The sequence below is a fragment of the Bactrocera neohumeralis genome, chromosome 4 (assembly GCF_024586455.1).
Source record: "Bactrocera neohumeralis isolate Rockhampton chromosome 4, APGP_CSIRO_Bneo_wtdbg2-racon-allhic-juicebox.fasta_v2, whole genome shotgun sequence".
Classification (NCBI taxonomy): Eukaryota; Metazoa; Arthropoda; class Insecta; order Diptera; family Tephritidae; genus Bactrocera; species Bactrocera neohumeralis.
The window spans coordinates 68,430,515-68,447,271 of record NC_065921.1 but is presented as its reverse complement, the minus strand read 5'-3'; the positions used below and the strand labels follow the sequence as shown (position 1 = coordinate 68,447,271).

The window sequence follows — 16,757 nt, the reverse complement described above, 5'->3', positions numbered from 1 at the left end:
CCCATGTTGTTAATGCTACAGCGTTTTTCCTCTTTTTTTTTTGTTGCGCATCACTTGCAAGCAGGATATTAAAAATAATTGTACTGTTGACAGTGGCGTATAAATCTTCATTTTGCAGTGTTAGCGGCGAGCGTGTTCTCCACTTCCGCTTCAACTTTGGCCATGCCTGTGCGCCAGCACACAGCCGACAACTGCTTTCAGCATCAGGCAGATTGTACAGTAATATGCACGTACATGTAGCGCTGTTTGTGTGCCTGTAATCTGCTTCCAAGTGTTAGTGTTGCGGAGCCGGCTGAGGCCAGCAGTGTGTGAGCATTAAAAATATCTGCTTTAATTTTGCAGAAAATTCGCTGTTAATGGAAAGTGCACACATTTGCTGTAGTAGAATTAATTGTGTACCGTTATAGCTTTATTGTGCAAAACAAAAACAACGCCGTCAAATTGCATGGCATGCTCAGATGGCGCACTTGCAGTAACTCTGGCAAATACTCTTAAATTGAAAAATGGCATTCCCAAGAAACACACGTAATTTTTTTATGCGCTCAATGTTCTTGCATATATTCCTCATGTGTTGCACATTCGCCGTATTGCAAATTAAATTCACTTCAATGCATTGCTACACCTTTATAAGGCATGACTACACGCCTGAGCACATTTTATTGGCTGATGCACATGTTTTTCACATTCAAAGCACTTTTTGTTGGTTCTGGAGTGCAAAATTTTAAGTTCTCGAATATTCTCTGGTTGTCAGTGACATAAACTTTATAATTAAATTCTTTGAATGGGTTTGGTTTTAAAAAAACTCTTATTGAAAAAGGATCGCGATGGACATCTCACCAGATGAAGACTAAAGCACATGCTTTAAGGGCTTATATATGGTTAGAATTTTCAAAACATCGAATTTTAATTTCTAATTTATTTTCTTAATGTATAAGTATTTAAGAATACACACACAAAATTGTATATCGTGCCGGTAAATATTTTCGAAGTTACACGCAAATTTGAAAAGGCGTTTCAGAGTGCTTGGAAGTACAAGGCCAAATTTTAAACGCGCTAAACTGATTAAAAGTCTGATTAGTCAAATTTTCAACACAAGCTTCTTAAATATATTTTTAGTAATTAATTGAAGATTTTTTCTCACCGATAATTTTTTTATAAACAATTTAAGGCCGAATTTTTGATCAAAATTCGATTTTTTTTTTAGAAGATGCTATTTTCTCCAAAAATTTTCTTTGCTTATTCCTTCGATTAATTACAAGATTTAACATTACTTCAACAAAATCTGTTTGGTTTTTAATTTCAGTGGAACCAGTTCAAAGATATAGATATATGGTCACCGCAAAACGTCTTTTTTGAGAGGAGCTCCGGAGATCAGCTGTGGTTACTTTCCAAACAACAATTTTTACTAATATTAAGTCTCAAAATACAGTTAAAAGATATCATAATATGTGTACACATTTTTGGATCAATAAATTTAATAAATGATTCTAGAAAATTAGCTTTTTCTTGGCCTTCTAACTGTATAGATATAACCCCTTAAATGTTTGATACGAATACTACTGTAAACATAAGAAAATTAGTTTCCAAAGGAACTAAAAGGACTATAGAATTTCTGTACCATCCATATTCGAAGTAAGTTGCTTAGAACATGCAAGGTTACGCAGTTGTGATAAAAGTGATCTCGATATAATTGTCAAGAGCTGTATTGTCACCATTACATAAAATCGGCCAACTACGTCCAATTTCTAAGGATTCAGCTCGTTGTGTGCAGCATAATTTTGCGAGTAGAGTCTCGAATATTGATTTCGTACTTTTTAAATTGAAAACAAACATTTAAAAGAAATTTCCGTCATTGCTTTCCTTATACTGGAGGATTACACTTTAAGCTAATTCGAACGAAACAGAAAGATAAAGAATAACAAGTAAGGAAGGGCTAAGTTCGGGTGTCACCGAACATTTTATACTCTCGCATGGTAAAGTGATAATCGAGATTTCATTATCCGTCATTTACATATTTTTCAAATACCGTATTTGTGTAAAGTTTTATTCCGCTATCATCATTGGTTCCTAATGTTTATACTCGTATTATACAAAGAAGGCATCAGATGGAATTCAAAATAGCTTTATATTGGAAGAAGGCGTGGTTGTGAACCGATTTCAGCCATATTTCGTACATGTCATCAGGGTGTTAAGAAAACATTATATACCGAATTTCATTGAAATCGGTCTAGTAGTTCCTGAGATATGGTTTTTGGTCCATAAGTGGGCGGCGCCACGCCCATTTTCAATTTTTAAAAAAAGCCTGGGTGCAGCTTCCTTCTGCAATTACTTCCGTAAAATTTAGTGTTTCTGACGTTTTTTGTTAGTCGGTTAACGCACTTTTAGTGATTTTGAACATAACCTTTGTATGGGAGGTGGGCGTGGTTATTATCCGATTTCTTCCATTTTTGAACTGTATGTGGAAATACCTGAAGAAAACGACTCTGTAGAGTTTGGTAGACATAGCTATAGTAGTTTCCGAGATATGTACAAAAAACTTTGTAGGGGCGGGGCCACGCCCACTTTTCCAAAAAAATTACGTCCAAATTGCCCCTCCCTAATGCGATCCCTTGTGCCAAATTTCACTTTAATATCTTTATTTATGGCTTAGTTATGACACTTTATAGGTTTTCGGTTTCCGCCATTTTGTGGGCGTGGCAGTTGTTTGCCCATCTTCGAATAACCTTCTTATGGAGCCAAGGAATACGTGTACCGAATATGATATTCAATTTTTACTTTTAAATTGACAACGGACGGACAAACACAAAGACATCCGGATTTCCGTCTACTCGTCGCCCTGATCACTTTTGTATATATCTATAACCCTATATCTGACTCTTTTAGTTTTAGGACTTACAAACAACCGTTATGTGAACAAAACTATAATACTCTCGTTAGCAAAAGAATAAAAAGCAAAACGATGTACAGTAGTTCCTTTCAAAAAAAATTTCAAAGATATAAGTCCGTATGTCGCCTAACCAGAAACCGCTATTAAGGGGTTACATGAGTTTACGAGTTTCAAATAATCGATTTTTTTTATTATCTTATTAAATTCTGCAATACTTCTAGAATATTGTCCTAAATTTTCAAGTTGATTGGGGCAATAATTTTGGAAATACAGCCTTGAGAACTTGAGCGCTCGAGGCTACCTAGGCTAAGTACGCCGTCTTTAAACACGTTTTTCTCGAAACTATCTTTTTTGAAGTCTGTTGGCGGCAAGATTTCTCGATAACTACTCAACCGATCTTGATGAAAATTTACACTGGTCTTTGAGATACAATTTTTAAAGACATGAACGAAGGATTTTTTTTCGATTACAACTATTTGAAAAAAAATCCGGAGAAATGTTTACCGAAATTTCATGTTTCTGTATAAATGGCTACCAAAAATCTAATTTTCAGTTTTTTTCCTTCGTCCAAGTTCTAAGTTAAGGTTTTAACTAAAACACGCATTTTTTCACTTTAGATGATCCTGTAAGGTGTTATCCTGCCAACGCGTGCGCATCTTTTTTCCGAGAGGTCACCGTAAATGGCCTCACAATGGCCGAGTTTAAAATATTTTTTTCCAAAAATTTCAGAGTTTTATTGTTAATAGTCTATGTTTGTAACAACAAAAAATTCTAAAAAAATATTTAATTTTTTATATGAGAAAAAAATGCTGTTTTTTAAACGAGGAAACCCGTGTAACCCCTTAAAAGTCTGAGTTTATGAATTTACTCCTGCTTGATTAAACATTTTAAAGTAATCTGCAAGTTTACAAAAGATGCACAGCTAAAAATTATTATACTTCAAAAAAATATAAAATTTCTACGAAAATTATATGTCCACCCACTTTTTTCTGCCTATGAAATCAACCATTAATTTTTGATAAAATTATAAAAATGATTTTATTTCACAGTAAACTTTCCTCGTATAATTTTATTATCATTAATTAAAATAACTTGATTTAAGGAATTATTGCACTACCAAACAAGAAGTACCTTTTATATAACTCTGCTTGACTAAAGTCAAACTTCAAAATTACCTCCCACATATGAGCATTACTAACAATCACTTAAGCTGTATCACGCCTTTACAACTTAATTGCTGTATTCTCCATAACCAACACATATAATTGCAAATTACACAAATAGACACACACATACTAAATATGTATATTATGCACATTTGCCTACTCCATTACGTGCCTTAACGTATAATTTCCATAAAAAAGTTCAACTATAATGGCATTCAATAATTCCCTTTATTGCAACGCTTAACAGCTGTTAAAAACCGTAAGCATATGCGTATGAAAAACGCAAAAACGCTGCAACGCGTATTGAAGTAGAGGAAAAAAAGTTCCGCATTGCGCATAAAATTCATTATAATTGCAAAAATTTGCGTAAAGTTGTAATGCACAGTGTACGGTAGCCTGAATGTATGCTACGTTTTTTGTGCTTGTAGTAAAACGAATGTGAAGTGAAAGCACGAATAGTCCAAAGTATGCATGAATAATTGCTATATTGACGATGTGGAAACGTAAAAAATTTAATAACACTCTTACCGTTAAAGTAGTGAAATTGTAAAGTCGAGTTTAGCGAACTTTCACCAGCAGCGCTGCGCAGCAAATTGAAATAAAATTTAATGGTCATGTACGTTATGCGAAATGGGTAACACTGGCTGGCAACACACTAATGGAAAACCACTGTCTTGTGTATATCAAATTTATTGCCCGCCCGTTTTTCTGTATTTCCGTGTTTCCTTTTTTTTTTTGTCTCTCTCAAATAGCGCTTAACTGTAAGCTAACAGCACAGGTCAAGTGTAGGAAAGACACTCTAAATTTTAAAAGTACACAGCAACAAAAAATAAATGGTAAATAGAAAGGACACTGAGTGTATGGGCGCGAGCGAAGAGGGTTAAAATTGTTGGTCAGCTTTCGCTGGCGGCTAAGTGCTTTTACAGCTTAGCAAAATCGAGTCAAGCATGCTGTGTGTTTATCGTGTATAGCGTGTGATGTGATGTATGGCTTGGTATGTATAAAAAGCTAATAAATTTTCAAATTAAGGAAGTGTTAATAGTGAAGAGATTAGGAATGTGGAATTTTTTTGCGCCAATGCAGTTGGAAATTACATGATTCGTTTGCAATTAAATTGGGAAGTAATGGTATTGAAGCACGATGTGGAAAGCTGACAGCGGAAAGTTTCCGCACTTGTTTGGAGTAAGTATGAGAACCCAGACCAAATCATATTTCGCTAATTTGGAGCATAAATATTATTTTTGGAAATATGGCGACTTTCCGACACTCTTTTAGCACAAACTATTCATCTTCAAATTAAACACAAATACGACCAACCTGTGCGCTGTGGTATGACAGCACCATATTTAAAATGAAACAAATAAGGAACGGCTAAGTTCGGGTATAACCAATTATTTCATAGCCTTGCAACTTGTAAGAATTAAAGCCGACGTAATATTTTCAAGTATATAGGCCTTTTAGTTGTGCGGTATCTAGGAAGAATTTTCACCCGAGGCATCCTGCCCGGAGTCTGGAGTGCAGTGTTCTGAGAAGTTTGGAGCTTTATCGTCTGCGTTTCACTACAACCAGGCGACCATACTGGTGCGGCATAGTTAAGAACCGGTCGGCCGATTGCTTTGTATGTTGCCAGCAACGTTTCTTTGTCCCACGCGGCCTGCCGGCTAGCGACTTCAGGATTTTGTTGCGGCTCTGTAGCGATAATCGCGATCGTATTGGAAGTGAAGGGGCACAGACTGTCGAAAGTAATACCTAAAATTTTAGAGTTATTGACAGTCAGAGTCTTAACGCCATCGACTGCAATATTATGGTAAAGTCTGTACTTCCTCGTCCAGTTTGTGAATATGGTCGCTGTGGATTTAGTGGTGGAGAGTGTTAAGTTCCGTGCAGCGAGGAAGCGAGTAAAGTCTGAGAGATAGCCGGTTACTTTTGAGCACATACCATGGGTTTCATTGCTCGACGTCATTAACGTGCAAAAAACTCATCTATTGGCCGATATCTGGGGTATGAAGTCACCCGCAAGTTCGAAAATCTTTAGAATGGGTTGTCAAAAAAGTCTTGCGGTATTTTTATTGATTTTTTTTTTTTATTGAAATAGAAATTGAAATGAATTTTTGATGAATCATGCCCAGCTCTTGACCGATGCTATCGCTGCTAATATGCCGGTCTCTTTCGACCGATTCAGCGATTTTAGCGTGGCGCATCTTCGACCACCTCTACACCATACCGAAAACGTTGAAACCATCGTTGTGTGGTGGATATGGAAACTGTATCGGCTCCATAAACTGCACAAATTTTATTGGCGGCTTCAGATGCATTTTTGCCTTTATCGTAGTAGTACTGTAAAATATGCCGTATTTTCTCTTTATTTTGCTCCATGTTTGCGACGCTATAACTCCCGAACGACTTAAAAGAAACGACAATCAATCAAACACGTGTTAGCGCGTGAAATGAGCTTTCCAAAAAGGTATAGCATGACCCGATGCGACGAATAAAACTAGAACTATCAGCGCCAATTTTTGACAGCGATTAGGTATATAGAGGCTAGTGATGCTCAGTTTCTATTATCAGGAATGTATTCTCTCCAAGTTTCAATTATACATCTCCCATATTGACCAATATTCATTTACACAATTTTTGGTCATAGGGTGGCATACTTGAAAGGCATCAGGCTTTACTCCGTTATTTTAATTGCTTCTTGGTTTGTACACAGGAAAGAAACAGAATCCAATGTAATTTAAAATTGTGTTATATGGTTGATTGTTAAATACAATCACTCCAAATACCAAAAAAAAAGTATAATTATGAAAATATAATAAAGTGAAATTTAAAACAAATCATATTCCCTTATACATATAACTGCCGTTCTCAAAATATTTTTCCTTTGAAGTAAAGTTTTTGAATTATATGACATCACGAATGTAAAATTTATTTGAACTCTTCAAAACTCTAAGCTTCCTCTTTTCTTTTTTTTCATTTTTCTTTTGACCCTTTCCAACCTAAATTTATTCATTTGCATTCTTCTTGCTTTTTTGGCTTTGTCTTTGACCCTTTTCCGACTTGTTTGACTTTTGCATTATTATATTTATGTGGAGTGTACTTCATGCAGTTTATATTTTCACCTTTATTTTTAATGAAACACCTTTTATTATTTATTTTAATTATTTTTTTCTTTCTTTTACACACTTTCATTGCCGACCTTTTCGTGTTTTTTTCTTTCTGAATATTTTGATTTTGATTTCTATATTTGCTTTTTTATAGAATACCGTCTTAGTGGACAGTATATTTAATTATATTTCATTGATAAGGACGCTAAGTTTTATTCTTATTTCAAATAAAATGTTTATTGTTCAAATTTGTTTGCAAGTCTTCGAAATAAAAATTGAAAAAATTAAAAAAATTAAAAAAAAATTTATTTACCATAGTATCCTAGAAAAACATTAAAAAGTAGCCACTTTCGACAAACTAAAACTACACAAGCTTAGCAAAGTTCATATACAAGTATGTATATGAATTCGAGCTTTCGGTCTGTGAAAGTTTTCGCTACTATCAGCAACTTTCTTCATTGAAATGCAACAGAAACTTGGGCGGAAATTTTCTCCAAAGCACATTGGCATATTTTGTTACTTATTTTTAAGAAGTATTCGGTTTAATGAAAAATATCTCACAAAGCTTGTGTCTATCAATGTCACAAATGTAGGCAACTTTTGCCAATAAGTTGCAGAGAAGAAAACTTTCCTAAGAATTAGAAATATTTCATAGACATTAAAAGATTAGCAAACGAAAGGCATATCGCAAAAGTATATGCCAGATGATAGAATAGATGAAATAAATAATTGTATATTAAATTATATATATTTAAGTATATAGCAATCAATATAAAGAGCTTAACAAGCATACACTTTCTATCTTTTTCGTTTCTTGATAGGAACATATGTGAATTTCTACCCTTAAATGAGTGTAAATAATCAGCTGATGCGCGTTACATGCATATTTTATTACTATTTAGTTCAGAAATGCTTAAATAAGAAAAGGCAACCAGCCACGACTTTAGTTAGAAACGTTCACTTTATACTTAGCATCAGTTACATACATTGAATGAAACGTAGCCTACATTCTGGCGCAAGTGGAATATATAAAGTTATAGTGTAGCGTAGTTGCACACCAAATAAGAACAAGATTACTAATTACTGCTGTTTGAAGCTTATACCATGTTCAGACCGAAAATTTAAAAGATTAGATTACATTTCATAACCCAAGAGTGTTCTCACTGCCGTTAGAAAGATCAAAAAACAGCTGTTATTGTCATTCAAGAATTCACATCGCTTAATATTTATCAAAAGGAAAGATTGTCATATAGTATTTTCAAATAAAAGCCGTCTTTTTTTAATATTTTCCAAATAATAGAAATAATGGATGCATTTTTTCATTTGTTAAGTCGATTTTCAGGTGAAATTCGATTCATTGCTTTAAAAAAATTTGTTTGTTTACGTTTTTCCCCCTTTGTAGTGTCTAAATCAGCTGTGATAATGTAACAGATTTCCAGTGTTGACAAGTAGATTGCGCAAAATCAGAGTCGCACAGAGAGATTTAGCGTGGATCAGTTTGAAATCATTTCAATGAAGTGATTTGGAACTGTCATTTTTGTATGGCGAAATCTTGATAAATTTTTAAGATTAGTGGGATAATCCATTCAACAGCCGAAATCGTGTGATTAAGTGTCGGTCTGAACATGGTATTACATCCTCTTTTTCAGATATTATGTACGTTTCATATGATAACTACTATATGATAATGTTATGAGGATAAATCTGAACCTCTACGCTATATTACGAAGGATGTGCTTGGGTCGAAATAATCTACCTTAAAATTCATTTAAAATTTAAAATCTCCTAAATAATTGTTAATAAATATATTTTATACGCTTTTTCATTATCTTTTCACTTCTATGCATACAATATTATTTTTCAAGCACAATGTAATAAAATATCTATAGTGTCTTTTAGAAAAATAAATATAAAAGTAAGCTGTTGGGAGAGTTTAGATAAAACTGTGCGAATAAGCTATTTGTTGTTTAATTTTCGGAAGCATGCTCGCAGCAATGCACTCAAACTTAAAAAGTATGATTGCAAAAGAAAATTTAAACAAAAGATTGCGCTAACACTGAAGTCATTAAATTATATTAGAGATGATAGCAAAACGATATTTAAAATATTTACTTAAGTAATTAAGCTTAGTCATATCATTTGCTTAGACAATCACAGTCAATTACTTAAAATAAACTCTTTGCTATGTTCTCAAATAGCTTTTATATAATTAAATTTACACAAAATCCATATCTCTGATTATCGAAACGATTTCATGCAACATTTGCACTGCTGCTTTTCTAAAAATACCTCACTATTTTTTCAATATTTTTATATGTGTACATACATACATTTATCGTATGAGTATACCTAAGAATTTAATTTTGACTTCCATTTTCTTATTTTGTCTTTATTCTTACTTCAAATCTTCTTCTATATACATACATAAATGTAAAGGTTTTTGTATGTGTATTAACGATAGTAATTGAAATTAGAAGGGTTCAGTGGCTTCGAAGGGACGCAAGTAAACGCAAATGTATATTTAAGTCCAGCACTTACCTTGAAAACCTGCCGACAGAGGAAATTCTCTTTTACCGGAAGCAATCTGTAATGAGCGAAAATAAACAAATCAAATAGGAAGATAAAAGGAAGCATATAAGAGGTTGGTGATTGACTAGAACACACGCAAACAAGCAAAAAGTAGCAAGTTAAATATCGCTCGGATTTAAGAAGAACCGGAAATGTGTGCAAGGAGGTCAAGTGCTGTGAAAGGTGGAAATATGTGAGTGCTTGTGAATTGGTGAAAAGGAAATTAGATTGGTGAGATAGTTGAAGATATCATATTTCATTTAAATATGCAGAAAGGGTATGAAATATTCAGTGAAGATGGAAAGGAGAAAAATTTGGGATTAGTTTGAAAGTAAGCCAAGTAAGTAAGATGTGAAAAGCATGCGAAGTATATGTATTAGAGCGAGTTGATTTACAGGAAGCTAAAAAAGAGGAATACTTCGCGGAAAAAATTCTACGGACCATTGTGAACAGCTTAAGAGATTATGGGTCTAAAAGTGGTTTCGAACCAGCGATTTTTACGACGTTTGTTCGTCAGTTTTTAAGATAACCGAATGAATTTAATACGTAGGTGTATTTTGATGTTTTCTTGATTATTTATATCGCATATCTCTCATACAACCGATTATTCAGACTTTTTAAACTTCGCCTTAAAAATCGCTGTCTTAAAACTTGTTTGAGACTCATAAACTCATAAGCAAAGTTGTTTGGAATGAGCCGTAGAACATTACCTGCATACGCGATTTTATAAAAAAATGGACCAGATCTAATGTGTACATAGGTTTTTACTTAAAATTCGTCTCCACATAATTTGTTACTAACTTAAGTGCATCTTGGTTGTGAAAAGATCAGATAACATGAAAATTTTTCTTTAGCTTTTTTTGTGAATTTCATGTGTTCGTACAATTGCGATAGATTCACCTAAATGGGTATATGCTAGTAACAAGAAAAAGAACTTTGAACCGAAATCTAAGAAAATGCAGTTTTGTGATTTTAACCATAATTTTTTGACTTCAAATATCATTTGTAAACAAGTGAGGAAGAGCAAATTTCGGGTGTAACCGAACATTTTATACTCCTGCAACTGGCACTGTTCACAGCCGGCTAAATACCTTCAGGAGTTGGCAATATTGGAAAATGTTGCAAAAGGTTTCAATTTCATTCTTCAACGATATCGTGAATGGATTACAATCGAAGCGAAAATTGTCTATTATTATCTATTTTAGTCACTAATACATGCCAAAAAATTGCTCTCTGGATTTCATTAAGGTACTTCACATGCACTGTTATTATATACACGGTATAAAAACCCCCGAAACTTCAACAATTTGTATATTAGTCATATAGGGGCTTAATACTTCCCGTATTGACCCAATTCAGCCTACTTTTTGCTCTCTGTTATACTATTATCAAGAAAGAATTCTTTCCAAACTTCAAATCGGTAAAAGTTTAACTATAGGCACTGGGGGTCCTAGGGGTTTTTAAAAAAAACGTCATCTTGGTTGCAACAAAATAGTGAACCGAGTCAATGTTAGGACCTCGGTGCGTACGCACGTCTAAAACACTGGATACGTGTCTTCCGTCTATCATAACATGATCGATGTGATTGGTGGTTTTTCGAACCGGAGACAACCAGGTAGCTTGGTGAATTTTTCTATGCTGCAATCTAGTACTACAGTCGATCAGCCGCATCCTATTTCTTAATTTTTGTTCATGGCAGCTCTCATACGTGTGCTCCAAGCGCTCATAGAAGACATCTTTGGTCACATCGTCTTTCTCGTCCGTCGGTGCGTGGGCGCAAATCAGCAATATGTTGAAGAACTGCGCTTTGAGGCGGATTGAACGATCTATCGGGGTGAACGCCAGTATTCGGCGACGGAGTCTTTCTCCTCTCCCACCACGAATTCCACGCCGAGTTTGCGCTCCTTTTTAAAAAACCGTCGTTTGATTTCACCAGTTTTCACACTATTATAAGATATTTTCCGTAAAATTAAAAATTTGTTTAAGATATTCATACTCTCCCTACCTGTCCCTCCTGATTGTGAATCGTTGTGCCACATTTATGTTTTTTATCTTAATTTACGGCTTAGTTAGGTCTCTTTATACGTGTTCGTTTAATGATGTTTTGTGGACGTTACAGTGGTCCGATTACGCTCAGCTACAAAACCAAACTTCTTATGGTGCGATGACATGTTTCTTGTCTACCAAGTTTCATAAAAATATCCTAATTTCTACTCAAGTTACAACTTCCACCAACGGTCGGACAGACAGACACTTAGATAGATTTCACTTTTCTCGTCTTCCTGATATATATATCGTATATATGAGCCTCGCTTAGTTATAGAATATACATAGAACCGTTAGGTGAACAAAACTATTATACTCTGTAGAAACATGTTGCAAGAGTATAAAAAAGGACTTTGAAAAACTTGAAACCAGTATTTTAGAAACTGACACATTTTTTGTCTATAAGTATTTTATAGTTCAACAGGAGCTTAATGAATATTAAAACATAAGACATGTCAGCAAAATTTTTCGGTAAAAATTAGTTCATTAATACTCTGAGATTTCATTAATTTCTCAATTTCAACTAATAAAAAAATATTATTAGCTTTAAGTATTTTAACACTTAAAAGAATATGAAAATTTCGAATTTCCTTACCGAAATTTTGCTATATACCGATCCTCAAAAATCTAAATTAATAAATTGGAACGCTTATATTGTTGTTATGAAGTTATATTTTTGTGGCCTTTTTTGTTGTTCACAACTACTCTTTCTTATTACGTTTTTAGCAGAGCGAGCATTCAACCCAATATATTTATTTTTAAACTTCGGCCTTCCTTTGCTCTCCAAAGCATCATGCTCTCAGTTTTGGATAATTGTTTTAATAGAGCAATATTTTTTTGACGACAGCTATTTCCAATAAGCCTTGAAGAGTATTACTTTGAAGCCCAAATTGGAAAAAACACAAAATCTAAATTGACCAAAGCAAAATTCTATGTTCTTTTTAAGTTTTTTAACAAGATTTTATGCTAAACTAAAGTTAACTTATAAGGTGCGTTCCAAAGTAAACAGGACTTTTTGAATCTAGCGCCCCCTGGTGGCGCCATCTATATGTCGACTGGTGCGTTAGAATCTGCTATCTTTATCGATTGTCTAGTGAGAATTTCATGACATTTCATTGATTGGAAGTGAAGTTATTGCGTTTTAAGTGTCAGTATGTTTGTGTTATCGGTACGAAAATGAGCTTCGAACAAAGAGCCAACATTAAATTTTGTTTTAAAATTGGTAAAATTTTTACCGAAACGTTTCAATTGATGAAACAAGTTTATGGAGAAGATTGCCTATCCCGTGGCAGAGTGCACGAGTGGTTTCAACGTTTTCAAAGTGGTCGTGAGGACATAAATGACGATCAACATGTGTGCCAATCAAAATCACCGGAAATTCTATCGAATTCATCAAAAATCAGACGAAATCATCATTGAAATTCAAGGAAATGGAATTGAACATCTCCAAAACTTCGACTTATTGCATTTTGGCCGAACATTTGGGCTTACGAAAGGTGTGTACACGGTTTGTTCCGCACAAATTGACTGACGACCAAAAATTGCTCAGAATCCAACATTCGAAGGACCGATTATTTGAACAAAAATCACATTTCAACCATTAACCACTCCCCGTATTCACCTTATATGGCACCGTGCGACTTCTTCCTTTTCGGAAAAATGCATTTGCCCGTGAAAGGAAAGCGTTATGCGTGGAGGTCATTCCAAAGGCTTGCACCGGCATACTGGCGGCCATACCTGCTAACGAGCTAAAACACTTGTTCGACATGCTTTTGGACTGTGCAAAAAGCTGTATTGAAGCAGAAGGAAAATAAAATAAAATAAATTTTGCCGAAAAAAAAACATTTGTTCTGTTTTTTATTAAGTCCTGTTTACTTTGGAACGCACCTTGTATTTACTCAACAAATCTAAAATTCATTACGAATTTAAGTAATTAGTTAAAAGCCGCCAAACTCTGAACCGGCAATATCATTACAAGCAGTCACAGCCAGAACACTCCTTACACTTGCCGCCATCTTGTCAAAATGAATGCGCTTCCCATTGAAATATTTTGTATTTATATACAATGCAAGCAACAACAAAAATACAATAGAAACCTTGCCGTAATGTATATTTACTCACTTGGCCATTTCGGAGAGCTGCAGACGTCCATCCTTGTTGGCGTCGAAAACTTGCAACTGCAAAGGAAAAAAAGAAAAAGAACAAATAATCAGTAACGAAATATCGCAAGAGAAAGTAGAAACAGAGAAATGCGTGTAAACGCAGTTCTGAATACAAATTAGTAAATTTCACAGTGAATTTGTTGAAAATATTAATGTTCGTATCTCCTTAACTTATGCAATCATTTAACTTCAACAATAGCTCGACTTTGGCTGCAGCAGACCAGGCGTTTACATTTCAAATTACAACAGATACGCCAGAAACCCGCCGCCGCATACCGCGCTACAAGTATTTTAGCACTTCGGAATATTTTCGTTATTTCTGCATTACTTATGCGCTTGAGCGCCTGAAATTATGCAAAGTTTAACCCGCTTTATGCTTCGTTTCGCTTCATTCACCAGCGCCATAAGCAGCGACTGGCTGCCAGCGCTCCCTTAAGGTCACTTCAAGCATTCCCCATGGTAATTAAGTAAATTTTATGCTATTGCTACAATTACAACAATGGCCCGTAATTTGAAACACCTTTTTTGATGCGTTGAAAGCAGCGCACTGTTTTATGATGAGATTGCAGGGCACATTGTAGTTTTTGTTGCTTATACAATTCAAGTCACTCTTTGCTACTTGTTTTTGTTGCTACCTGAGAGATATAATTTTGTCTATTGTATTCGCTGTGGATTAGGAAAATCTGTGTCACGCCAAGCGTGGTTGTGCGCTGAAATCAGCTTTTTAGTGAATCAGCTGTGATTTTAAGGATTATGAGTTTGTATTTGCGTTGGTTTAAGGTGAGTTTGTATTGATAAAAAATTGCTTTTTGAAAGAAAAAAATACAGTTTAAGCAAACACTTGGCTTGATGACGAGTTTCCGGACACTGCCCCGGGAAAATCAACCATCAAGGATTGGTATGCTAAGTTTAGACGTGGTGAAATGAGCACTGAAGACTGTAAACGCAGTGGACGCCCAGGTTGTTGCCGACGAGAATATCAAAAGAGTTTTCACAAAATAATTTTGGATGATCGTAAAGAGAAGCTTTCTTATTTCTGTGCAAAGTTTGTGCCGCGAACTCCCTTTGGACGAAAACAACGTCGATTTGGATTCAAGCGGATATATGTGACAATGCTTGAAACATGAATCCATCATTTCACTCCGAAGTCCAATCGACAGCCATCCGAGTGAACTGCACACGATGAACCCGCTTCAAGGCGTGGAAAAACGTAATAGTCGTCTGACAAGTTTATGACGTCTTTATTTTTGAATAATTTTTGTTGACTACCTTGGAAAAAGAAGGACCGTCTACAACGACTATAACATAGCGTTGTTGGACAGTTTGAAGTACGCCGAAAACGGCCGCATTTGAAGAAAAAGAAATGCTATTTCACTAAGACAATGCTCCGTGTCACAAATCAATGAAAACGATGGCAAAAATCCATGAATCGGGCTTCGAAGTACGTCCGCATCCACCGTATTCTCCAAATCTGGCCCCCACCGACGATTACCTGTTCTCACATCACAAAATAATGCTCACTGGGAAGAAATTTTCATCGAATGAAGAGGTGATTGCCACAAGTGAGGTCAATTTTGAGGCAAACGGCAAATTGTGCCACAAAATGCTACAAATGTAGGGTCGCTATAATCAGTAGAGAACTATGTTGAATAAAAAAACGAATTTTGCCAAAGAAATATGTTTTCCTATAGTAGGAAGGGGACTTTTTATTTGAACTGTTACATATCATATTTTGTTATTCAAATTTTAAGTTTGTAACTTATGATAAATAGCGAAACCAAAAGAAAGCCGAAGAGAGTAGAGAGCGCCAAGAAGAGAAGCGGTAGGTAGAGCCAGTTTTTAAACTTTTTACAACTCAATATCAGTGGAGCCACTTAGGATCATGTTGAGAAGATTTAAGGATTTCACATAACAAGAATAAAGGAAAAGCGAATGCCAACGTCGTCAAAGATAAAATAATAGTCAAAACTGGGTCTATACTCCGACACAAACTATTATATAGTATATATCGGACACATATCTTATTACTAAAACTAGGATCTTCTTCTTCTTAATTGGCGTAGACACCGCTTACGCGATTATAGCCGAGTTAACAACAGCGCGCCAGCCGTTTCTTCTTTTCGCTACGTGGCGCCAATTCAGATATTCCAAGCGAAGCCAGGTCCTTCTCCACCTGATTTCTCCAACGGAGTGGAGGTCTTCCTCTTCCTCTGCTTCCCCGGCGGGTACTGCGTCGAATACTTTCAGAGCTGGAGTGTTTTCATCCATCCGGACAACATGACCTAGCCAGCGTAGCCGCTGTCTTTTAATTCGCTGAACTATGTCAATGTCGTCGTATATCTCGTACAGCTCATCGTTCCATTGAATGCGATATTCGCCGTGGCCAATGCGCAAAGAACCATAAATCTTTCGCAGAACTTTTCTCTCGAAAACTCGTAACGTCGACTCATTGGTTGTTGTCATCGCCCAAGCCTCTGCACCATATAGCAGGACGGGAATTATGAGCGACTTATAGAGTTTAGCTTTTGTTCGTCGAGAGAGGACTTTACTTTTCAATTGCCTACTCAGTCCGAAGTAGCACCTGTTGGCAAGAGCAATCCTGCGTTGGATTTCCAGGCTGACGTTGTTGGTGGTGTTTACGCTGGTTCCAAGATAGACGAAATTATCTACAACTTCAAAGTTATGACTGTCAACAGTGACGTGAGTGCCAAGTCGCGAGTGCGATGACTGTTTGTTTGATGACAGGAGATATTTCGTTTTGCCCTCGTTCACTGCCAGACCCATTTTCTGTGTTTCCTTGTCCAGCCTGGAGAAAGCAGAACTA

The 16,757-nt window shown here is 35.5% G+C and overlaps 1 protein-coding gene across 1 annotated transcript in view; it reads right to left on the bottom strand.

Moving 5' to 3' along the window:
• LOC126757040 (calbindin-32) overlaps positions 1-16,757 on the bottom strand; it is a 242,897-nt gene that overhangs the window by 128,717 nt on the left and 97,423 nt on the right. The window contains exons 7-8 of the mRNA XM_050470627.1: positions 13,893-13,948; positions 9,696-9,741 (exon numbers count right to left, since the gene is read on the bottom strand). Coding sequence (XP_050326584.1) covers positions 9,696-9,741; positions 13,893-13,948 — 102 coding nt within the window. The remainder of the gene's footprint in view (positions 1-9,695; positions 9,742-13,892; positions 13,949-16,757) is intronic.